This window comes from Rhodnius prolixus, unplaced genomic scaffold (assembly GCF_049639745.1).
Source record: "Rhodnius prolixus isolate KJV_2025 unplaced genomic scaffold, Rpr scaffold_2, whole genome shotgun sequence".
In the NCBI taxonomy this organism is placed as follows: Eukaryota; Metazoa; Arthropoda; class Insecta; order Hemiptera; family Reduviidae; genus Rhodnius; species Rhodnius prolixus.
The window spans coordinates 48186576-48213354 of NW_027411592.1; the positions used below are offsets into that span (position 1 = coordinate 48186576).

The 26779-nt window shown below is 28.9% G+C and overlaps 3 protein-coding genes across 8 annotated transcripts in view; 2 read left to right on the forward strand and 1 right to left on the reverse strand.

Moving 5' to 3' along the window:
- Positions 1–699: 699 nt before the first annotated feature.
- On the reverse strand, positions 700–12623 carry LOC141449828 (b(0,+)-type amino acid transporter 1-like). Of its 6 annotated transcripts, XM_074119659.1 has the most exons (17): positions 12497–12623; positions 9660–9720; positions 6503–6570; positions 5843–5940; positions 4464–4614; positions 4229–4351; positions 4039–4140; positions 3116–3397; positions 2911–3036; positions 2727–2826; positions 2347–2391; positions 2147–2270; positions 1967–2070; positions 1784–1880; positions 1275–1424; positions 1035–1203; positions 700–952 (listed from the first exon to the last, which is right to left on the reverse strand). In XM_074119659.1, exons 4-17 carry the CDS (start codon positions 5909–5911, stop codon positions 897–899), a joined length of 1698 nt encoding a protein of 565 aa, XP_073975760.1. In that variant the 5' UTR covers positions 5912–5940; positions 6503–6570; positions 9660–9720; positions 12497–12623; the 3' UTR covers positions 700–896. The 6 variants fall into 6 exon arrangements, with proteins under 6 accessions (XP_073975760.1, XP_073975762.1, XP_073975759.1 ...); XM_074119661.1 differs by lacking the exon at positions 9660–9720 and having other exon boundaries at positions 12497–12608; XM_074119658.1 differs by lacking the exons at positions 9660–9720; positions 12497–12623 and adding an exon at positions 7989–8117.
- Positions 7531–18789, forward strand: LOC141448507 (queuine tRNA-ribosyltransferase accessory subunit 2). The gene is made up of 9 exons (XM_074116892.1): positions 7531–7834; positions 7910–8059; positions 11335–11453; positions 13479–13635; positions 13726–13914; positions 14083–14246; positions 15823–15879; positions 15961–16086; positions 18670–18789. Exons 1-9 carry the CDS (start codon positions 7718–7720, stop codon positions 18746–18748), a joined length of 1158 nt encoding a protein of 385 aa, XP_073972993.1. The 5' UTR covers positions 7531–7717; the 3' UTR covers positions 18749–18789.
- A 146-nt stretch (positions 18790–18935) lies between these two features.
- Positions 18936–26779, forward strand: part of path (solute carrier family 36 member pathetic) — a 64343-nt gene continuing 56499 nt past the window's right edge. Inside the window, exon 1 of the mRNA XM_074119670.1 lies at positions 18936–19074. The gene's annotated coding sequence lies outside the window, so the exon portion shown is untranslated. The remainder of the gene's footprint in view (positions 19075–26779) is intronic.

Genomic DNA, 26779 nt, shown 5'->3' on the forward strand with positions numbered 1-26779 from the left:
CAGCAGCCCTTTTTGCTATCTCTTCTGGTCTCAAAGTGCAGAAAAGTAACGATCGTAGCACAACCAAACGGTATGAAAAGCGTACAGGTAAAAAAATAATTCGTCCAGGAGTTGACTGTGCCCTAGTCAAAACAATAATGGCCAGATGAATTGAACTGGGGCTATTCAGGTATTGTAAGAGATTTTCTAAAAATATTACCAGTTTCAGTCATTTTTTTATTTATTTTGAGTCATGTTTTCGATCCAGTCATCTTTTGGGCTTATAACTTATTAACTAGTGTAAAGTGCTGGATAATTTCTTCGATTTTATCTTCCGCAGATCACATTTTTACTATTGAACCCTTGACAGGTTTTCTTTCATTCGTCATCAGAGAGAAATTAATCATTTGGTCTATAATGAATAGCAAACCAAGTGCCAGGCGTGATACTTCAATAAAAATAACTTTTAAATTAAAAATGTGATAATTATGAAATTAATTGTGAACTTTTCACACCAAATTTTAGTGTATAAGTCGTCAATTAGATTCGAAAAAAGTTAATTGAGTCTTTCAATAAGATCTATTAAAATGTTAAAAAGAGTATATTTCTTTCAATGTAAAAACCTTTACTCTGATGAGTAAACAAATATTATTGCACAAGTGTAGAAAAAGTGTTGCATTTTAAGAATAGTGTACTCCCTAAAAAATAAAAATTCAAAAATGAGCAAAAACAAATTTATTTTAAAAATATATATTCCACGATTTTCACATAGTGCCTTTAACAATCTTATAATTATAGTCAGTCGAATCTCATATTATATCTGTACTACGGTCTTTTCACGTTCTTTGGTATTTAATTTCTCTTTCACATCAATTACTAAATTGTGACAACCATTAAGAGCATACCATTCCTCAACTTCAACCTTCTGAAGGAACCACTTGAAGCAAAACTTGAATATAGTGAGTCACTTTAGCTGAGAAAAAATGTACACAATTAGTTATAAAGAGCTTAAAGAGATACTAAAACTGAAAATAATTCAAATTTTGTTTGCTTACTCATACAACGAGGATGAAACCTTCTAAAAATGAAAACATAATATACGATGAATCCAACAACAATGAAACCCATCGCCCCAAGATATTCTATGGAAGGTGACATTACTAGAGGTATAGAAGCAAGTAATCCAGAAATAAAACATATAAATATTGGAATACACAATGGAACCTAAAAATAAATATATTTTATAAAAAGATAAGTTATTAAAAAAATGGTTTCCAAATGAAGTAAAACACTACCTTATATGGACGTGGGGCCTCCTTTTTTGTTTTCCTCATTATTATTAATGCTACCATAGCTAATCCATAAAAGATCCATATTAGAAAACTTACAAATTCAATTAATCTGATAATGCTTCCCACTAAAATAAATATTGTAGTCAGTAATCCCTGTAAAATTGCATTTTATAAAATTAGAAAGATTAAGTATGAGAAGCAAGCAATTGAATTTTTTTAAGCGTAGTTTTATTCTTTAACTATACCACTAAGAATAATAGCAGTACCACTAACTATGAATTAAAGAATTTAAACAATTGCATAAAACACCAACTTTGTAAATGAAAATGTGAACTATATGTTTGTTGAAATATGTAAAAAAAATAAAAGTTGTTCTAGAGCAAGTCGGAGAATTTGTAGAATTGGGAAAATTAATATTTTAAATCAATACGATGAGAAAACAAAATTATTATTTCTGAATGGCTCTTAACTGTGGCTTAGTTTAGGTCAAGAAAAATCAGTAAATTTAATACCTGCAAAACAACAGCGGGTGCTGGAGTCAGTTTCTTAATATGTATATAAGAGAGTGATTCAATCATATGACCACTTCTTCCTGCTGCATAACATAATCTGAAAATACGAAATCAAATCACTGTACAGGAACTTTCATTTATTAAGTATACTATTTAAAATTAATGTACTAACTTTATAAATACCTTGAAACACCAAACTGAACACTCATTCCACATCCAAAAGTTGAAAGTGCTACCGCTAATGGTATCATAAAAGACAGAGGACCGAATGCAACTTCGGCAAATCTCTAAACAAAATAAAATAAATGCTTTTCAAATCAAAACTTATTTCCCAATAAAATCAGTTTGTAATCATACACAAACCATTCCAACCGCCGGTGCTCTAATAATGTCATGAACACTTAACACAGTCATATATGCGACGTTCATCATAAAATAAAGCAATGTAACCAATGGTACTCCAATTGAAATACTTCTTGGGATATTTCTTTAAAAAATAAAATATAGAAATTATTTCAAACGAAACCATAATAAGAAATTATTGATCAGAATGAATACTTTACTTATCAGGGCGTTTAATTTCTTCCGATACAACAGTCACAGATGTCCTACAAAGATATACCTTTTATATTTTTTCATCACAAACAAAAGAATAATATTTAAAATAATAATGCTTTAGAATTCATATTATAGGTTAAATTATAATTCATGGACTACAGTAAAACTTCTGCACTTCACGGAAATACTTAAAGCTAAGTATTTAGTAAGCTTAAACTCGGAGAACTAAAGAAGACAGTTTTTCCGAGTAAATTTTGTACTACTTCGTCATAGTACGCTTATGGAAAATAATAATAATAATAATATCTTTGGTACAGATTAGGAAGCAGACTTTTCAACACTATTTGGCTTAATTATAAGAATGATTATTCTCTAATAATTTTACCATCCATCAAAAGACCATAATCCACTAAAAAAAGCTAAAACGAGATCTTTTGCATTGCTTTTAGTACCTTCGAAACCAGTTTTAATATATTTTGTATGCCCTGCAAAAAATTTAATAAAAATAAAGATCATTTTGAAAATAAAATTAAGAAATGAAATAAAAAAATAAAACTGTTGTGATGTACCTGTTACAAGGTAGTAAAAACCGCCAAGAATCACTATAAAACAGGCCGCAATTTTTAAGGTAGAAAACATATTTTGAATTTTAACATATAGCTTAACACTGCTGAAGTTTATAAATGTAATAAGTCCTGAAACAATACTATTCAATTATAAATGTCAACAGGAATCCAAAAAAATCAAGTAAGAGTAAAAAAAAAAAAAAAATACCTATAGCAAGAAGACTTATTAATTTTTTAATTATAAATTCTACGTTCTCAGAATAATGATTATTAAAATAATCAGCAAAGGGATTATAAACATATTCTGCAAACGTCAGAACAAGTATGGCTACTTCTGCAGGCCGTACTAATAGAACGATAACCCATATGTATGTAAAGCTCGGTAATGGTCCGAAAAATCTGTGTAATGGTGTAAATGCAGCTTGAAAAAATGCATATTCAGCACCAGACTTAGCTACAACTGTTCCTAACTCAGCAAAAGCAAGTGCACCTAGGAAGATAAAACATTATAAATTACAATTTAATAGTCTAATAACATTACCCATCTTATAATTATAATTTCACTAATGTTATAAGTTTAACAATAACAAAATAAGTTCTCTTATGCTGAATTTTGTTAAACATGAAGTTGGAAAAGGTTCTACGATTTAAATACCGTGACTTGGAACATACTTTTTCAATACAGACCGGGATCACTATAATTACTATTATAGTATAATATAATTTGATCTTAACTTTTTTCATTAATTTTTAGTTTCCTTAATCTTTGACGTGACGGGAAATTTAAATAGACAACTGCTATAGAAAGTAAGCTATAGTACTGCTATACTATAGCTAAACTGCTATAGTACCAGGACAGTAAGCTTTTTGGCTAATTTTTCGAAGAAAGAGTACAAATAGAACAATACAATAAAATGGCAGTAAGAGACTTATGCTCCTTTTTTTCAATTTAATCCGTTAAATGCAAAAAAAAGAACAAATTTTCTTAGGAAGAGAAGGAAGATAACAACAATTATGCAAAAAAGGTACATAGAAACCAAAGAACAGTAAATGTTAACATTAAATTAAAACTTAAAGTAATTGAAATTAGAGCTTCAAGTAATTGTTGACTAAATATAATAAATTAGCTACCCATATAAGAAATTAATCCACAAACTGCCCAAACGATCAAACAAAGTCCTACTGAACCAGATTTTTCAAGGACACTAGAGGGTGAAACGAATATTCCAGAACCTAGAAAAAAAAAAAAAAATAGGAAATATGGTTACCACATAAATTATTAGGAAGAAATTTAAATTTTTATCATTTTTAAATAAATTACCTATCATAACGCTGACAATTAGACCAACTGCACTAATCAATCCAATCTCTCTTTTTAACATCACTCTACCATCAGGTTCTTTGGCTTTTTCCTTAGAACTTTTTTCCGCCTTATTATCTCTAACTTGTTATAAAATTGTTTCATTCATTATTGAAAAAATTCATACATTATTTCTTAATCCAAAAGTGCCAAATTTTTACATTATATTAAAAACAGTAATAAAAGAAACTCTTACGATTAAAATCACTGTCATCACGATTGAAAGATGTGTCAATAGGATTATTTGCTAGCTGTTTAGCTTCATCACTATTGTTTTCCTGTCCTTCATCAGGATGGTTCATAACAATAGTAACATTCGTTTCAGCATTCTGTTCCTCCCGAAAACTCTGAAAAGTAACACAAATGGCATTACTGAAATAATATTGTTTATAATTCATATTATATTATATTATATTATATTATCAAACATCTTACTGAAATTTTGGATGTTCTAACCGAAAAATATTTTTCAAATTCCAATTAATTTTAATTCTTAAAAATTAGCTGAAAACGTTGTAGATATTGAAAAGACAAAGTAAGAAAATCTTATTATTCCAGTATCTTTAGATTTCAGATCCCCTTCAAATTTTTAAGAAGATGGTTAAAAACATTTTTTTAAAGGCATCCGGTACGATTTGCGTTTTTTGTTTTTGTTATCGATAACAGCTCTTGGTAAATATGAATAACAACTATAAACCTTTCATATATTTAATTTGGTACTTAGATAACATGTAGCTTGGAAAACTAGATGATTATTTGAAAGAATTTTATTGGAATATTATTTTTAAGATTTGTGGGGTAATAGCGACTTCACGCTTCTTCGAAAGAAGTTAAAAAAATATCTAGAACTCATTTGAGTATAATTTAAGCAAAAACATAATAATTTGCATCATTGCCCCGAAATGTGGTCTTTGATTATAATAAATGCAACGCTCAAAATAATTTACTATCAAATATTTTCATTACCCAATGTTTTGAAAGTTAAAGAAACAGAAACGAAACTTACTATTGCAGATTATTATAATTATTATCGATAACAATGCTATAAAATAATATTTAAAAAATCATTTTTGGGTTAAAAGTTTACACCGCAACATTCGAGTCGGAGTAACTTTAGTATAAAAAAAAAAAAATTATTATTATTCATATATTAGACTAAGAATATTTATGTATTTAAGTTGAAAATTCAAGAATTCAAAGATGATATACTCAGTTATAGCAAGGAGTATTTAAAGAATCGAAGGAACATTTTAACTTCTTATCAATTTGAAAAGTTTATTTGGAATGAATTTGAGAAACTATTTAAATATAGTTCAATTACTAGAAGTAATTAAATTTTATTAAGGAACATTACTCGTAAGGTGCTCTGACTAGTATTAAAGCACTTAATATATGTAAGTAAAATTTTAGGTACTTATTAAACAAACCAACGATTTGGTTGTAGCTCCAAAACACAAACATTTAGCGACATTATCTACATCTTGTACTTTCAATTCAACTAAAGAAGAAAGTCTTCCTTATTCTTAGAACTAATTTTAATATAAAATATTTATCGCAAAATAAATTATAAATTACCTTGGTAGAAGAATTTGTCTCTTCGTTCCATTTTTCAGTATTACTATTAATCATTGATTCTTTCGCCATTGGTAAATTTAAATGAAATACTCAATTATCTATTAAAAGAATAATGAATTCAAATTTAATTGAGTGAAATAATCTATAACATTTGCTCACAAATCGCATAGTTAGCAATTTTCTAACCGAAGTGGGAGTTATTGCCAACTAAAGACGGATTGATAAATAGACCACATTCATCATACCCCCTCTATTTTTTGTGTATTTATTTAGTACAATAGACAATTATGTACTAATTGGAAAGGTCGATTGAATGCAGGATCGTGATTCCAGTAAAAGTTTCATAGAATATTTGAAATGAATTTATCCTCTTTCAATAAAACAAAAATTTATCAACAGATTTTCTTTTCGATTCAAGTAGATAAGAATATCTAAGCTAGGAGTTAAGCAGAATTTAGAAGATTATACTTTCAAAGATAATAAAATTTCAAATAGTAATTGTTTACAATATTTTAGATAATACTACAATTTCTGCGTCGAAATACATAAATAAATTTCAATTTACTTATGCAAATCCGACATAAATTAATTTTAAGCTTTAATTAAAACATTTATACAATTTCTCTCATTTACGCTGAGATAATGAATGAGCTCATTTACCTTATAAATTAGTCGTTTTTTCTTTCCACCTTTTGTAAAATGGCATCATGAAAATTATTTCTATTCTCCTGAAAATTGAAACAATACTAATTTTATAAGATATTCTCAAGAATATTGGAAATAAAAATAGATTATAACTTAAATGTTAAAATGTAAACATAAGTAGAAACCTGAAATTATAGCAGAAACTTTGTCACAAGGTCTAAGAATAATTTAAATTTAAACCAAGTAGTTCTGATTTCTCACTAACAACATTAAATTGGAACAAGGTTTATCAATTGTCATAAAAAAGAACAGTTAGTTTTAAAAGAATATTCCCATTTTCAAGCTTAGTTAGAGCTATAACTGGAAACAAAAAGTGAAGTATAAAAGTATTCAAACAATTAAAACGCAAAATTGAGCGTGAACGTATCCTTTAGAATGCTCGCATGGGAATAAAATAAATATGCAATTACCTATGTTGAAAAAAACTAAAATAGAATGCTTAAAATTAGCATATACAATATTTTTATTTGCAAAATTGCTGCATACATAGATCTACTACAAAAGTCATTTACATAATTGCACACGGAAATCGGAGAAAAAGAGAAGTTTAAAAAATATTCACCAAGAATATAAGATACTTATAAATAATTTATCAAATATATGAGTTTCCCAGAAGAAGTAATGTTTTATACAAATATTTTACAATGAATTCTTTCAGTTAAGTACCGGACTAAAGAAAAATCTAAATACTATTTAATACTATGTTAAAAATAGTGCATTCTCAAGTAGGTAAGACACGTGTTACCCGTTCATTTCTACCTATTAATCCATTCCCTAGATTTATAATAAAATAAAATTATATTTATTGAACAGATTATAAATTACTTAAATAAATATGCTTTGATTTTATAAGATAAATAAATAAGATAAATATGTACATGACACTTTCAGCATAAGAACATTGTTATTTAGAGGGTTTTATAACTTTTATTATTTTTCAGTTTCAGGTACTCAACCTAAAAGAGCATGACACAGAAAACAACAAATTACCCTCTTGTTAGGGCGGTACACTTTGCAATCAAGGTGCATAGCTGTGTTAGTTTGCGTGACTAGTAACTGGTAACAATATCGTAACCTCCAAATGTGACTAGTGCACATGCATTTCAGCTTGTGTTTACCTCAATATTCATTAACAATACTGCCAAAAAGAGTTTTACTAAAAACAGTACTATGAAATTTCGTTTTTCAGAAATTCCCCACAGAAAAATTAGGCGAGGTAGAATTAGTGACATACCTAGACTTCCAGGAGTTACATTAGAAACTCCCTTGTTGCTGTTAAATACGAAGGTAAGTTAATTTTTGTTTTCGCAAGTAACTAGTGAATTGTGTAAAAATACTTTTCTAGGAACTATTCCGTAACAGGGTGGCAGTATTCCGCATATTACTCACGAAGTTTTCCAGTTCTTGACTAGAGAGCAACATGGAATACAAATTTCTTTACCTTCCAGTGTCCACTGCTTCGAGGGCGTCAAGGATTTCGAAAAAGGAATTTCGAATTTCGTGGGTCTTCAGGTAATACAATAATTTTCTTCTTTCCATAAAATTTGTTACTGGTAAATTGACATGTGATATTTGTATGACGATAAAATATAGAAAATAACCCAATTTTTTTTTTTTTGCCGTTGAATTAGTTTTACTTTTATAAAATTCAGTGGAAACAAAATAAGCAAATTAGGAAGAAGCTCACTTCATTTCATAGTTATTCAATTAATTATTATTTAAATTTATATTCCCTTAATAAAAACTACTTTGCATGATTCATGGAGCAAAAGATACAATCTTTACTTTTTCCAAAAACTTAGTTTGTAAGTAAAAGTAGTTTTTAATATGTTGAAAATAAAGTCACATTTTTAAAACTAATTTTTGTGTAATCGACAATTCCTTATTGAGGATTGCAAGCGCCACATGAGTTGAGAGGTCGGAGAAGTGACTAGTCAATAGTCTTTGTATTTCATTTAATGTGATAAAAATATAGTTAAGTACGTCTCTCCTCTCCCTCCACGACTTCCAGACGGTAGTTAAAAAATATTAAAGATGAGTTTAAAAATAAAATAAAATAATGCTTATTTTGCTACAAACTCCTGAAAATGGGTATCAAAAAAATAATAAGTTAAGCTCAGAATCCGATGTGACTGTTGAACGCCACAGTGTGTAACTGCTTTTTGGGACCACACGAGACCTGCACTACTTCCATATATTAAGCTTATGTATATGACTTTCAATAACTGGTCACCCATTTCTACCATCTTCCATAGGTCTGCCTCTTGGTCAATCTAAAAGTTCCCTTCCTCAAAATATTTGGGATCTCTCCATTGTGTCCAGCACACTTAAGGCTCCGAAGTAAACCACAACTGTTTATTCAAGAAATTGATACATCTCATATCATTCTGTATCTAACGGCCCCAAGTTCTTCGAAGCAGCGTGCGTTTAAAAATCAGGAGCTTTTTTTCTTAACCTTGCTGTAGGGTGCATCATTTTGAGGAAAATGTAGATTAGGAATTGAACTATTGTTCTTCAGGTTATTTCTGAGCTCTAAAATATATTCTAAACATAATACAACATACGTTTTTGTTTCTTCTTCTCTGATCAGTTTCATCGGCAATTTTATTAAAAAGATTAATTAATATAATTTTTTGGAACATTATTAGGATTGCCCATTTTATCATTTAGGTCTCATGTTCAGTTTCCTCATAAATTTAGTTTTTTCTTGTTAATAGCAAGATCGAGTTCAAAAGAGGGTCATTTAGGCAAGGAAATCTTCATAAATGTTTGGTAATAATGTCTACGTTATCTGCCTAACAGGTCCTGAACCAGTTTCTCAACAGTTGGTCTCACAGTCTCAGACAATATTCTTGAGGGCCATACCAAAAGAAAGACCTGGAGGAATATTTCCTTGCTCCAACCAATCTACTTTTACTATTTTTGAGAAGAGAAATGAATGTGGACTACATATTTTATGGGACCTTGTATCATTTTAATTAGTCTTATTAATTCTAAATGAATCGCCGTTCCTAAAAGGCTTTGTACAGTTTTGGCTCTTAGAAGCTGTCATGTGCTCTCCTAAAATTAATGGTCATTTAAAAAAAAAAAAAAATGTAACTATCCTACTCACCTTCATATTCCATACTGATCATACGGATGTTTTCTTCTTGGGCATTTTCGTTTAAAAAAATCTATAATCAAATCGTTTTTGTAAAATATTTTAGATAAGCAGATTTCCTTATAACAAGATGCTACATATTCATGTATCATTTTAAGCAATTCGAGTCGCTATTAGTTAGTACTAAACTTTTATTTCGTCTCAAAACAGATAACTTGGCGAATTTCTCTTTTTCTCAAAGTAAAAGTTGCTTTACAAAAAAATTAAAAATAACAATAAATACAAAAGTGTGCCAAACGCTATTAAAATTAAAAAATTTTCATTTTGCTTAAAATATAGATTTTCTTTCCAATTTTTCATTTTATGGCTCTAAAGATTTACTTCCGATGTTTATTGTGTTTTCTTTAAAAAATCTGTTAGAAAAGAGTATAGAGAATGGATTAGGTCTTGTAAATAAAGAATTTCTAGTAATAAAAGTTTAATGAAATGTAAATTCTTATACATTGTACATGTTTTTGAACTGCACCATTAAAGACAGTTGTGCAACGTATTTCCTAACAAATTAATTGAACTTAAATTATTTTTTCTAAAGCATGAGATGTAGAACGTTTAGTTGCAGTTTTTTTTTTTATTAATAAAACAGTATGTTATATTAGTTTGCAACCTCTAAGAATATAATTAAAAGTTGCAAATAAAATTTGCTGAGCTGTTATATTTTTTGCTTCTTTTAGACTAGGTTCTAAATGGTCATGGGCCCTTGCATTTTTGCATATTTCTTGCGACAGTTTGTCTCATGCACTCAAATTGAAGAAGTGTTTAGATCCTCATGTTGGATAATATCGGAGATTTCAACCAATGTAGTATGCTTGTTTTTTTTGTCACCATAACGGTTTCAGGATAATAAATAAGATGAGATTGAAATATCAGGATTATATAGGGAAAGTTAACTTCCACTTATAGCGATTCTGTTTGTAATCACTTCTGACACTGAATAATTAGATAATGTACAATAGTAATAATGTAGCAAGAAGAAGCTCTGTAAGTGGAAATTCAGATTTATTTGCACAATCCTGATTGAAAAACTGAGTGGGACTTCTTAAAGAATTATTATGGGAATATTTCTTTTAAGATTTTCATCAATTTTTAAATCGTAGGTACAATCCAGAGTGGACGTTTTCTCCATTGTATCACCTCTATGTACTTCACGTCCTTCTACAGCTTGACATTTTATCTTCTTGGGTGTACGCTCATTTTCTTCGTCTTTTGCTGGGAAACACTCTGTATAATTCACCCCTCCCCAACATTCTGTTCTTAGGCTTTAGATTCCCTAGAAAACTCATACTTCTGGATTTGAAGAGTACCATATCTTTATGTTTTTTTAACTCAACTTGTTCCTGATATATTTTTAAGCTAGAACTAGGTGCTCTGTTTAACTCCAATAACGGGCCAAAAACTCATCCAAGAATTCTCAACGCTTTTAAATCTGTCAATTAAAATTTCTGGGTTTCTCCTAACTGTATACTGCTAAATGTTATACTACTGTTTTTCATTGATTTGTAATAACAAATCTTTTAAGTTCGGATATCAGTTAATTTAATAATCATTTCTTTTATCTTCTAAAGTGTGTATTTAAACAGATTTTTTTTTTTTTTAATTTTTTATTGATTGTTGTTATTTTGAACTATAGGAATGTGTGAGTTATTGCTCAGTTCAAGATCCATCCACAAATACACCGGAGGGATATAATGGAAAAAATAGTATTTCAATTTGGTCAAATTCTGGCAGGATGTCTCTCGATGCTAATAGGTATTTTTTTTTTTCATTTGATAATTGATAAATAAAGAAATTTGGTATCAAATTCAGATAGAGGCTGTATTGTTTATTGTTAGTCTGTATTCATTTAGTCATGTTTTTTGTCACTAAAATGAATGTGGTTAGTACATCTCAGCGAAATCCCATCTGGCTGAAGTTTTACTAAATTTTAAATATATTTTTCATGATTGCTTTCTCCACTTGGTAGTTAATCGCCAGATTCGGGCAATTTCTATAGACAGGAATTTTAAATAAAAAGAAGAGAACAGAAATAAGAGCAGTTCAAGAATATCCATATTTGAAAGAAGTGGCCCTAAACCAAATCCATTACTTCCTAAAATATCTAAGACTGGCTCCTTACGAGTTTGTGCATAAATATAATCAGGATTAAATGTTTTAAATTGTGGTAATGCGATGAAGAACTAGAGTTTGCTCAACCCAAATCCAATTGAAGACTTTTTTTGAGATTTTTGTATTAGAGGGCTAATTGCATTCTATCGAAGGTCTCTCGAAAGTATTTGAAATTTAAAATGTGAAGAACGTGAATTAATTTGCCATTAATTTTTAATCTTTTCAATTAGAAATCGATTATTCATAATAATGAATAATTATTCAACTATTCAAGAAACGTCTGTACAGTATACATATTGCAAGTAACTCCTTCGGATATGCTAAACTAAAGTTATACAATCAACTTATTTCAATCACTCTACTGCTGGTCATGTTTTTACACTAAGAAACCTGCAGAAACTCTTAAGATAAGAGTGACCTGACTCTCTGAGGGAATTTGGTCAGATGTTTAAAACTTACTTTACCTTTAAATATTAATTTATTCTAAATAGTAACCAATTATTAATCTTTAAAATATTTAAAAGTAAACAACAAGCTCCAGTACGGTTTAGAAATAATAAAAAATTTATGTTATGTTGAAATTAAAATAGTTTTTGATTGTTTTGGTGTTAATACGGTGTTCCTTGAACTTGATTGAATTAATAATAAATATAATGTATTTATCACACATCATTTGGTCTACTTACGACAGTTGAAGTTATTTACGGTGAGTTCACAACACAATTTTGAATTAAAAATTGAATTAATTACTGAGATGGAACAATAAATATCTGGTAACTAAAGGATCCCAAGCTATTGCTTGGATGGCCTTTAAAACTTATTACGTCATCCTTATCTATAATTTGTATGTTCACGTGTGGGACTTGAAATACGCCTTTTTATTTGTTTTTTAATCGTAGTGACTTTTATTGGGAAACGTAAAATAACTTTTGAAAAACTTTATAGTTATCTGTTTTTATTTCCATTAAAAAAAAAATTATTTCTATTTGAAGTATATTAAAAAGAATTAGGGCCATGAATATTAGAAGCTTGAGAAAATTTGCTTAATATAGTGAACTGTTTAACAAAAATTCATTTTTTCAATCCTAATGAAATTTAGTGTTAAGATACTAACGTAACTTTACTTTCAGCCTATTGTTCAAAACAAGCTTTCAAAAAAATTTTTTTTTACTAGTAACTTAGCAGTTTGATTTTTAATTTGCATAAAACGTTCTTGAATTTTTGTCAATTATAGATTTGAAAAAAAAAGTTTTAAAGACAACGATAGGTCTGTATCGTATAAGGGCTTCGATGAAACCTTTTTTTATATAATAATAAAAGACAGAGAAAAAAGAAGTTTAATACAATAAATCCTTAAGAAAATGTAATGTTTAACCTGATTCCTAAGTTTATTTATTGGTAGGTTACCTCAGTTTCCGATTTATTATAAGAGATATTTTTTTATCTTAAATTCTCTTTAAGTTTTCAAGGAACTTTTATTTAATTTCATTAAAATATTTTTTTATTCAGTGGAGATTGTTAAGGAAATGCAGCAAAACTGATTATAGTATTCCACTTGCTACCCAGACTTTGAAGAGAACTGCCAAAAAGTTTGGATCAATTTTTCTCCTTTATGAAGCCATCACGGCCTTCAAACCACTAAACTAATGATCTAATGATCCTGTTCAGATACATGGATCTAATGGAAGCATTCCGACCTGATATGTATCAAGCTTTATGCCACGGGGATACTAACATCAATAGTAAAAAAAAGAAAATAAAAAAAGCTGTCGATATTACCGCATTTCTTCTTGATGAATGTCTTGCCAGGCATAATAAGTCTGAGGTAAAGTAAATTGCAAAAAGTTGGGCAAAAAAAAAAGCATAGTTAATGTTTATGTTTGTATTAAATAATGTACACAATTTTTGATTACAGGTTTTGCAGTCAAGCGCAATATTTGGTGTAGTTGAGGGTGGATATGACTTAGATGCAAGAAGATTATCTGCCAAACTTCTTGCAGAAAGGAAGGTTGATGGCTTTGTAATTGATGGACTTCATAACAACGGCTCTTCTTTAGATTCTATTAATATTGACAATGTGAGACCTGTCATAGAAGAAACTCTGGTAAATATTTGTTAGGAAGGATTAGTTTTTTCCTCGTAAATCCCAGCTGATAGCAAATAATATTTGAATAATATTTAAAAAAAGTGTCAATTGAATTGTGTACAAAATATTTTGTTTACTCAAAATTAATTGAATCAAGAGAGTTAACCTGTCAATTATATGTTTCAGAAGAGTCTTCCAGAAGATAAATTAAGAATTATACATGGATCTTGGAAACCAAATTATGTATTGGATTTAGTAGAAATGGGAATAGATGTTTTCGATTCATCTCTAGCTGAAATAGTTACTGAAAGAAATTCAGCTCTAGTTTTTCGTTATGAATTAGTACCAATGTAAGTGTTAAATCAGTAATTTTTTTAAAAAAATAACTGCTGTTTGAATACAATAAGTAAATGTGCTCAGATATTGTAAGTATTAAGTTAACTTGATTGTCTTAAATGGTATAAATCCATTGATTGGTACCATTAGGCAGTTATAAGACCTCAAGTTCAACGTCGCCGTTATGAATTTCTATGTTGTGCTAAAGAGTTTAATGAACTTGGAGTCTGGGGTGAATTCTGTTGAATGAGGATGTGGCAAGGTTTAGCACAAAGCGAATGTCGTGATGTGTTTTTGTAAGGTAACATATGAAGTTACCGGCTAACCAGTGATTTGGCGTAGGATTTTAGATTGAATCAGTTCAAGTGGGAAAATTGTACTGACCCATCCAGTTCTAGTGAATATCTTCTGCCTATAATATTCTCAGATAGCGTACATGATTGGCAGGTGGGTGGAATTCTATTTTCAGGTGTTAGATGAAAGTATTTTTGTTTAACGTAAAGGTTACATGTTTACGTTTGTCTTCATTTACTTGCATCTTCCGCTTGACAGCCAGGATGCAAGAAAAGTAAGGGGATTATTAAGGAAACAGGACACGGCGACTGGATCGAAATTTGGTTTCAAGATTGAAAATTATTCTATAAAAGTTTTGAAGAGTTACGTTTGAATTTCATGAAAAATTGTTCACTTTCTATGAATAAGTCGCTTCAGTTCACATTTTCTATTCTTCCTTTTAAAATGTGTTATTTTATTTTTTAAATTTAAAGCGCATCAACATTTAAAGCCATTGGCGTCCGGATCTTTTCTTTTTACATCGAGCGTCTAAATGTTCTCTCGTTATAGCTTTCAACCACGATGGATGAAACCCAGTGATACCTTTACGTAGGAAAAGAAAATCTGAGGGCTAACAGCTAGAATTGAACCCAGTATTGCCGCGTGGGAGTCCAGTGCTCCACCTATGCTATCCTCTTCGCTCCTTTGTTATTGTCATTTATAGGAGCGGATCCTGTTCCCTAAGGCACCGCAGCCACAGAAGATTACTGTACAAACCTCTAGATTGTGCATTAGGTATAAATCCTGCTTTTCTTACAAAGTCCCTGGTATTCCTCACCGGTCTGTTTTGCGAAATGATCTCTGAGCTTAAATATCTCATACTACAACTTGTGGTTGTAGTGTGAGAAGTTTTTTTCAGTAAAACAAAATTATTAATTTCTTGTTTATATTCTGTTTCAAAACATCCCAGAGCCTAAGTTGTTATCATTGTGAACTTAGCAAGCATTCAAGTGGTTGGGATTTTGAGAGCTTTTTTAGTAGCCGAACTAAGATGGCTAGCAGCATCGTTCTTCTGACAGAATTTAATTTAATGTAGTTTTAAAATATTATAAAGAATTACTGAGAATTATTATTAAAATAAACACTTAATAAGCCACGTTTATAGGAAATGAAAGGAAATATCCCAGTTTCTAGGAGACCTAGACATCTAGACTGGTCCGAAAAGTGAATATAAAAGATAATCATCACTGACCTGCCAAACAACAGCCCAACTAACAAAGAATTTTTACGATAATTAATGAATTTTTGTTTTTTTAGTGATTCAATTGACAGGCCCGGTTTAGAAAGGTTTGAAATTTCATTACAAGATGAAAGGTAACAATTACAAAAAAGCATATTACATTCGTAAATAAAAAAGTTTGGAAATAATTAGGCTATTTTTGTTTTTGTGTTTAGTTTTAAAGAAGATTTTGGACCCATTTTAGAAGGATGCACCTGTTTAACTTGCAGGAAACATACCAAAGCTTATATTTACCATCTGATATCGAACAAGGAACTTCTGGCATCTGTTCTTATTATGATGTAAGAGTTTCATCAGTATCTTTTTGTAAAAATTTACGATAAAGTAAATAATAATAATAATAAAACTGATTTTGCAACATTTAAGCCGCAAATTGAATGAAAATTCGTAATTGAAGCTTGAATAAAAGAATACAAACTCATTTCTTTTTATTTGAACAGTCAGATAATTTATGACCGGATCCAGGTAAAATTTTGTTTCCGGCTTACAACGATAAATTAGCGCTTCTAGGATTTGTATAAATATATGAACTATGATTATAAAAGAAGATAAGAAGTTAAATAATATTTCACAAACCTGCACAGTATAAGTTTGAAAATTAGCAAAATAATAACACAAATTATTTTAATAAAAGCATAAAATAATTAAATAATTAATGCAAAATATAAGAGCGTGCTTCCTATAATTATAGCTTAATTTTATTTGTCTTTAGTGATGCTAAATCGTAAAATATACGATGTTTGGCATTCTAAATTTATAATTATCTTTCTCGATTGTTGTAGCTTGAATACGAACTATAATATTAATGAAATTTAAATTAAAAAATACTTTTTTAATTTCGTTTATTTTATTTGTCGCTGTAGCATGATTTTTGTACTTTTTGACCGTTTTCGGAGTTTCATCTACCATCAGAGGTTGATTAATATTAGCTTATAAAATATAAATCAAATTATTATCCATTCAATATATTATCAATAGAACTATATTATCCAGCTCTGACTTAACAATCTGAACTACATTTTTCTATTTATCCTTTTGGACGATGTTATGAAAAGTTGTGTAATTAAATTGTTAATATATCTGGCTAATAATTTTTCCCAAATGTTTAAATATTTTTGAGACATCTTGTTTTATTATTATCTTATTGTTATTTCTTTACCATTCATTTATTAAGCTGTAGCAGTATTTAATGTTTATGTTGCAGGGAGTTATTTTACTACTTAATACGAGTTTTATGTTGAATTACTTCTTTAACGTTTTTTACTTTTCTATTTAAATTACTTAAATGCTGTTCTTGTGGAAAGGGTGCTTGTCCTAATGTTGAGAAATTTAATTATATTTCGGAAAATGAAAATAGTGATTGCTCTTTAAAATGAAGGATAATGTTGAAACTATTATTACTGCTATTTATTACGAACCAGCTTGGTGTTAGGAGATTAAACTAGAAGCAGAGTGGATCCCTAGCTACCCAACTAGATCCATTATTCCTTTTAGGCTTTGGTGTTTCATTAGAAATTATATGTAGAATCCTAAGTTTTATCTCGTTCTTATTGCCTATTTTTTCAGGCGGGCTTTCGTCCAACTACCAATTAATTGTCGTGGACGGAGGCGACTAGCAAACATACTTTTCTGTAAATTTCTTTGATTAACCATTAAATAAAATCCAAGGCCTAAGACCGGGAGTCGAACCCAGCACCACAATACATACTAGCTTTACAGGTTTCGCCTCTAACCGCTCGGCTACCGTGGCGCCTTCGTTCTTATATACAATATCTTCCTTTAATATAAGAAAGCTTGATCATTAGCTGATCGTGAAGCCTAACTGGTAAATTAGCATTTATTTCTTCTTTACTTTTCTCTAGTGATTTTCGTTGCATGCGAAAGCTTGAAGAATTTCTCGATAACAGAGAATTGAAGTATCGATGATTTCCTGTAAGAGGTGAATTAGTCATGTGTATTTAAATAATTTTAACTCTTTTCGGTAATAATAAAGATTTCTTGTTAAATAAATTCGTATATTTGTTTATAGCTTTTATATCCTTGTATATAGCCATGAATCCCAACTAAAAGTTTACATTTACGTGACAAATTGAGATTTCCATGCACCCTGAGTTTACAAAATGAAAAAGTATTCGTATTTGAAACTGCAATGTTACTTAATCAATCTGAACGGCTATTAATATTAATTATTTTAATAATAAAGTAAAGCTTGTTGGGAGTAATTGTACGTGATTTATATGAAAGTTTGAAAAATTAATTTGCTTAACCAATTCTAAAGATGGATTATTCCAGTCTACGGCATTTTGAAACCAGCATAGTTTTCATTTTTTGTGATTTTATTTAAAAAAAAAAAAAATCAACTTTTTCTTTAACTTATTTTCTATTAACTATTCATATAAAAGGATTAAGCGTTTTCTGGTTTGACTCTATTTTTAATTCATTCTGGAGCAGTTCTGGGGGTTGACTTCTTTCTGAGGTACCATTTTATAGATTATGAGATTCAAATATGTTACTATTAATCCAAAATTTGAAGAAAGTCACTTGACCAGATAGTTAATCTATGGAACTAAGCAGATAAAAACCTTGCTCTTGTTTGGAATTTTTTTTTTGTTGTAAAAAATGATTTTAAAGTAGTGTTTTTGGTAGTAAAGCTTCCCAAAAAACCTCTTATAGTAATAAACTAATTATATTTAATAAATATTAGAAAACCTTAAAAACAGTGACAAGGGAAAATCCTGTTACTATTTTGGTTTATTAACTTATTAAAAATTGCATAATTTGTGTCTCATTTACTCAGTCTCTGGAATAATCATTTAAAGAATGTGAATTTTACCTGTATTGTCTAAAAAACGTTTTTTTTTCAGGCACAATTTGCATCATTATATTGAATTTTTCAAGAAAATAAGAAGTATTCCAGAAAATAAAAAATTAGAAATAATTTAAGTTTTGTAATAATTTTTAAATATAATAATAAAATAACTGTATTTTCATTTTTTTTAATCCAATAAAAAATTTATTTTTATGACTAAGGCACGTAATATGAATAAACATTAGACATATTGCTCTGATGTCAGTAAGGTGTTGGACATACCCACGTGGTTGCTGTGACGCCATGGGCTTTGAATGTGTTTTCCCCCCACTTTTATACAATACTGTTACTACTACGGTCGAACGTGGTAAGTCTTATTTGTAGTCTGCCCTTAGTTCGTGCCGAGTGAACTTCGTTAGGGGTGCCATTTGTGTACATATTTCGACTTTTTTTCTCACAGGTTAGTAAATATATAGTTTTACACCTGTTTTTATTATTAATTTCCACAATTTATAGTTTTCTCTTATTATGTTTATTAAATTTCTATTATTCGCTTAGTAATTATTAAAAAACTAGTTAGTAAAGTAAATAATATTAAGTTTTAAAATTTAAAAAATTTATGTCAACATTTGTACAAAATCGAAATATAAAATTTGAAATAAGAGCGGGTTGCAGTATGGTTAACACTATGTATTGAATCGATATGTTCATTTGGCTGATGCAATATCTTACCCTCGTGTACAGTGCCGGTTATATTAACGGGCCTATTTGAAAGAACGCTACTTTTCTTTTATATATTATATAGATGCTTTTAAGTGCAGTATTTTGGCTTTATAGAGTTATTAAAAAAAATTTCAGGATTTAAATAATGAATGTAATAATTTAAAACCCTATAATGTTAGTATCACGGGCTTGTTTTATTGCTTACTGTCCGCTTTTATTCAAAAATAATTATTTGATTTAAATTACAGTTATTTGATAATTTGGTTAATTTATAAAAATAACCCACCTTTCTACATTTTTAATTATCATCTCAATTTAAAAAATACAAATAAAAATAAGACAAATATACATACATATATCGCATTAATATCAAATAAATATACATTTTTTTTTTGCTATAAACTACATAATTATTTGTTTTATTTTTTGCAAAAGTACTAGTCCTAGTTTACTGGTGTTCTGCAAAAACTAGTTTCTTTGCAAAAATGAAAAATAAAAAAAATTTAATTAGCGACAAAATATAAATTATACTATTTATTTTATTCTATTATTAGCCTCAATGATTTTTGGTAAATTTTAAATCGAAACGCTATTAAAATATTTTACCAAAGCGATATTGACAGTTTTTTTAAAAAATCGCATTATGAATACAACTTAATCGTAAGAAGACACCAGATAATAAATAATAGTGGCAAAGTAAGAAAAAGCCTATTTCAGGTAGTGTTGGACAGCTTTTTCCGTTAGGTAAGGTACAGTGCATTTACTGTAAAAATTTTGGCAATGCTAGCAACGAAATTGAATGAACGAAGATTGTTTTTAAGTTATAAAACAAACATGGAGCCTGATTATATTATCATTGTGTATTATTATTTTCAAATGATAATCCTGAATACTCCTTTTAAACTAAAAAAAAAATATAAATTTATACTCAATTGCAAGACAGTAGGGTGTAATCAAAATACTCTTTCGATTAAATATGGCAAAACAAAAATCTAACACTTCACTCGTCATCGATTTCATAAAGCTATAGAAATAACATTTTTTCTAAATTCCCCATAAAATTTCCCCCAAAAGTTCATCGTATAAATTTACAATTTTTATCTTAAACATTTTTCCTAAAATTAGATTAAGAGTATTTCTGAGAATAAAATGGTGGGTGGATTACTTTGAAAATGATAATAATTAAATATGACTCATACAGTTTGATCTGTGAGTTAGAAATTTCAGAACATAGTAAAGGGAAATTCGTGTTTATGTCGGTTCGTACCAGATTGTTTTGTTAGCCAATTTTTCTTTATGGTATAATAATTATATGAAAATGCCCTTATTTAAAGAACATGCTTTACTTTATTAGAGTAAATAGAGTATTACGAGTATTATTATCAGAGTATTGAATAATTAAAAATATATATGTATATTAAAGTACAATACTTTTACTTAAGGCTATTAACCTGTGCGAGTAAAAGTTAATGGCACTTAAAATATTCACTTCCTTAAATTTATAAAAAAGGAAGGAAAAAGAAAAATTTATTATTGATTTACGCTAAATTTTTATCAGCCATCAAATCGTACAAATTGAAATAATTAGGATTTATATAATTAAAATTAAAAAACGAAAAAATGTGGCAATATTTTCCAAACTAAAATTAGGTGATTTTAGCTAGGATTCTGCGAAATAAAACTGGTGTCGAGGGGTATGTAATCAATAATTTGGCGCCCCTATAATTGTTTAAGCGAACTTCTAGAAGTCCACGATTATCTATAAAATCTCTTTTGTAAAAATAATAAGTACCTGCCTAACTGTGGCCAGGGCCAAAGACCCGAAGATATATTATACATATTTCGTATTAATTTATAGTAACCCGCAATACACCTTAGCATTGCAGGATCTTGCGCCTTAAACTAGTTGTGGCGCCTCTAAAGAATAAATTGATTTCTCTATTGTTTTTACGAATATTATTGCTGTATTAACAATAATTAAAATTGTCTTGAATAGTTTTATAATGTGTATAAAATTTACTAAAATAATTAATATTCGTATATTAAAATGATTAATAAAAATTAATATATAAGTTATTTAATGGAAGATAGTTACTAGCTTTAGTTGATGAGAACTTATGAGGAATGTTAGTCATTTTATTAAAAGGAAAGTATTGTAATATTTGTAACTATGTATATTAAGTAGTTCCTGAAACTAACCTAGAATTTGTAAATGAACGTCAGTACACCAATAATAAAAAAAAAATTCTCATACAGATCAATAAGCTCTTATAAATTTGGAATTGTATAAATACAGCTTAGGTTACCAACAATCGGTCGTACGTAATGATATTTTGTTATACACTTAATCTAAATTAGATGAGACATAAAACTGTTGTTGAAATAGAATATATAAATAAAACGTAGTCAATGAATCTTTAGGATTCAGGTTGCCATTATGACGTATATTGATTCTGACGTATATTGGGTGATATTGATTCTTTGATTTCTACAGTTACATAAATAAATTGTATGTTGTATAAATGTCATTTATACGCGAACTCTTAGACGTCCACGAATTTGCTTTTATTAAAGTACAAGAGAATTGATTTAATTTTTGATTAAGTTTTTGGATGGATTTTGGGGTTGCAGTAGCCCTTGGCTATTAGTATCTCATTACTTTATTTGTTAAATGTTAATATATGTATAAATATATATATATAAATAAATTTGTACATATAGTAACTCGTTTTTTCAAACAGATTGTTCTTTATCTGCTCGAGACTGATCAAAATTTCTTAAAAACATAAAACTCCCGCAATTCTATACTTACTTTCTGCTCAAACTGTACATAACTGCTACACTGAAATCCAAAAAAGTCAAAAACGGGAGTCCTCCCTAAAATTTAATTCTTATCTAGTACAAAGTTAAAAATGATTCAATACTTAAGAAATCCGTATTAAAAAGATGATTCCACAAAAACTTTAAAAATTAAAAAAAAAAAAAAAATTTAATTCAAGCCGAGTTTCGAGAGATAGAGTGTAAGGTCTGTTTCTATTACGTTTATTTTTAAGCAATCTAAACTATTAAGCTCGTTCTCTGCATTGTTAATTGATAATACTTACGTTGTTCTTTATCATTTTCTATAACTTTTGATGTGTTAGCGTAAACGTGGAAAACAAGGATCATTACAATTGAACATAACAATGAATTTCAGATAGTTTTATGTTAAATAATGCAAAATTATGGATTTTAGCTTAGAATAAGGGGGTCAGTCTTTCTCCTGCTAGTTCAGCAGTTCAAACTTGTCCTACTTTTGTAAACGATTGAAACATCATAAAGTTTAAGTTATTGTCATTATAATTTCTAGCCTAAAGGTAAGAACAAAATAACAATCGGCTGTGAACAATTTTTAATCATATATATTTATATTAGTAAAAGTTATTTTTGAAGTAAGTACTTTTCAGAATAGTTACAAACTAAATTAAAATTATTGTATAGTTTTTCGTTAAAAAAATAAAGAAATAAGTAGTAAAATTAATAAATTAAAGTAAAAAAAAATTTGAAAAAGAAAAATTAAAATAACACTTCTGTGGTCAATGGCGTTACCTTCAAATTTGGAATTTTGGCAACAATTTCGAATCTCGCAATAATTAGAATTGCACTTTAAAAGTTAGTTTAACTTCACAGTACTCCAAGGCTTACTTAATCTGCATTATTGCTCTTATTTAGCAAGGATAAAGATGCTCTTTATATATGTACAAAAAAAGAAAAGGTAAAGGAAATCAAAAGAGGAAAAGATTATGAAAGATAGGTGTTCCTGTTTTTCAATATTAAGATTTTTTCATAATTTTTTAAAAAACACAATTTGGGCACAATTTTTGTTAAAAAAAAAAATATTGCTCTATAAATAGAGCACCCTCTCTTATGACTAAGTTATGTGACCTCTTTCTGTCTCGACACACATTCAGAGAGAGATGGAGAGATATATCAATTCCTTAAAACTTATCTTGGGGATCCTTACCAGTACTTCCGTTGGTAATCCAAATTCTAAAATACGTATTATAATAAGATGATTCCATATGGTTATAACCATACTTTCTTTTGCCAATTGTAGGGAATATACATATTTTTTATTGTTTGCTTCTACTTTTGTACTCTATTTGTTCAAATAAAACTATAAAGCCTGCTGCTCGCCTTATCAGATTCAGTTCTAACCTACTGAACAGCTTAATTTCTATTGTTAGTTTTAACTTCATTGTTATTACTATTTTTTTTTTTGTATATGTAAGGGAGTTTTTATCATTTTGTAGTTTACTGTGAAATGGTTGAGTGGTTTAATAGGTTCTTGTTTTGTTTTTCAATTAAAAATATTAAAAGTTTAGTACTAAGTTTCCGACCCTATCCCACATAACGTAAATTACCGACTTTCTTGATCTGTTCAATTCGTAATTTCTTTAAATTCACCTAATATTATTTCTAAATTAATTGTTCTAAAGGTTCCATATTGTGTGAATATTGTGTGTTAATATTAGTTTTACAATCAAAATGTACAATTTTCTTGCACCTTTTAAATTCTTGAATTTACATTTATTGTTCGGGTAAACTGTTTTTGAAAATCATTCAAAGTTATAGTAGAATATTACTAATTTCTTTTAATACAATTTCTGGGTATAATCTAGTCTTCGTGTTAGATGTGCATAGCATATAGAGAGTTTCTCAGATTTAAAAATGAAATATTTGGACATTAGAAAGCTCATATTTGCAGAGAATCGATGACCAATTCAGTCATCAATTCGACAGTAAACATCTACCACTTTATGGGAAGATATTGTGTTTTCTGAATGTTTACCCACTCACTTGTAGATAAATCTATTCACTTCATATAGTTTTTGATGAAATATTGATTCCAAAAGAAAGTCTGCGTGACTGGATGATTTTGTTTTCCTCTATAATTACATTTAAATGTATTGTAAGATCTACCACCTGTGTGGCAACCAGAACAACAACAACTGAACTCAAGGTTATTACCTGTTCTTATCTTCATTGTTGGTGAGAGGGATCAATCTTCTGCGCATCTTTATTTTATAATCTTATTCTTTAAACATGCCTTTAAAAAAAAAAACCTCATGAAGTTGTCGACGCAATAAGAAAAAAAAATAATGTATTACAACTTGTTTCTTAAACTCACCTAATCGTCTTACTATTATTATTATTATTATTTTTAATAAAAAATATAGTGTAGCAATAGCAATTATTGTTTACCTAGCGAATGTAATTATTATTTACAAATTTCTTCTTCATTGGTCACCTTGGATACATACAATGACTCGAAATTGCAAGGTGTACCTTTTCAATAATTGCAGTGTTCACCTCTCTCTGTAAATATTTACAATCGTAGTAGGGGAAAATCCTTGACTGTGGACGCTACGCAAGTACATCGCTCTTGTTAAATCAATATTGAATCGCACTTTTAACTTTTATTTTTTTTTTTTTTTAATTGTAAATGAAATAATTTTCTTTGTCAAAATTTCATTATGAGTGACATTATCATTATGTCAATTGCATAGATATTATCAGTATTTCTAAATAATTTAGACAAATATTTACAATTTCAGCGTCATAGACAAATATTTACGATTTCTGCGTCAATTTAAACAACCTGCCAAAATAGGGTTCGTCATTTTTATGCTTTTTTTTTTTTAAATTAATTACTTTTGCAAACTGCATCTTTTACGAAACTATAATTATAATTATAGCTTTATAATTAATTTATATACATATTAAGGGGACACTAGAAAGTGGTAATTTAGGTATAACGCATTTGGCATGATTAATTGTTGGCGAATTACCAAAATTCTATACTTGATTATAACTAAAAATTAAAAATATAATTAAAGAATTCTTTAAAAATTAGTTTTACAATACCAAGAGAATCCGTACATTGTTTGGAAGAAAGTAACCAGTTTTGCTTAAAGTAATGAAGCATTTAAGGAGAAAATTAATAACAATTTATGATACTAGAGAAAAAGGTAGGCGATTGAGTAACCTAGATTTGATTGAAAAATAGAAATAAATCGATAGTGTTACTGTTTACAAAATTAATGTGAAAAAAAAATCTATCCGAAACCTCAGATACCAAGATAATTGGTTGACCACAATATTTACTTTTATGAATGTGACATGGTTTTCAAAATAGTTGCTACTTATTTTTTTAGTAAAATCGTTAGAATAACGGGAGGATAGGAAATAATGGCGTTTTAAAGGAAAAAACACTCTTGAGGTTTACGGAAATATCTGTGGAAGTAAATAGTTCAGTGTTTTTTATTTATTTTTTAAGGAAATGGCGACAAATTGTGGTGTCAGAGGCAAAAGATGCTGATTGTGTTGGTCCAATTATAAGTCCAGAAGCAGAAAACCATTCTTTTTTGTCTAAAAACCATGGTTTCCCCTTAGCTCATTCTCTTCCGCTCTTAAAGAATCAGTAGACATCATTCTTATCTCAAATGATTGCGTCATTTCAGAATTTCAGAGGCGGTTTTTTCCTTTTTACAGTTTTATGTTCTGCATATACTATATGCTCTGAGCTAACTACTTTCACTCTTGGCGCTCAGCTTAGATCGAGACCCATCGATATTTGCCTTGAACTTCGGAAGCTGTTGCTTTTGGACTTGAACGTTCATGCTGGCCTAAATGACTATTTCTTTGCTCCATAGAAAAGGGCCTTTTATCTTCTTCAACAATTCTTGAGTATTAATAGGCGATTGCTCAGATTATACCTAATGCTGTAATGGACAGGTTACCTTAGCGTAGACTACTCAAGAACTAGTCTCGTCTTCCACTTTGTGAAAACACCAAGTTACGGAAATAAAGAGAGACATTAGGGCATACCGTTCTAAGGATTAGGTCGCACGTTTTAGCACATTGAAGAGAAAATATTAGAACCCATTTTTACAAAGCTAATCCGTTAAACTGAAAAATTCCTCCAGTAAAATAATACTACTAGTGAAATTGAAATTCTGACGATGATTTTGTTGTAACTTCAGGCGATGCTTAAACTGAACGCCAAGTTTTAAGCTATATAGGCATTCCATCCCCTCATACTTCAGAAAACTCTTTAAATAATTTTCTTTCAGTTTCACCAGTTTGTTTTAATATTTGTATACCGTCATTTCGCAAAAAACAGTCCATAAAGAGCTGAAAACAGCAGAAAAACAAAAACTTGCATAACCTTAAGGAAGTTTCACCAAATTTTGTAAATGCACCGATAACGCCCTTTAGCAGCTCAAGTTTTTGTAAATCTTTATTTGATTAGATTCTTATAAAGTGTAATATAAGTCAAGTTTAGGCAGTTAATTTGCACTTATACGAATAGATTTAATTTAGAAGAGTGACTGAAAAAAAACCCAGTGAAACCTCACTAAATCTCAAGTTATTTATGATTAAAGAAGCCATGAATGTGC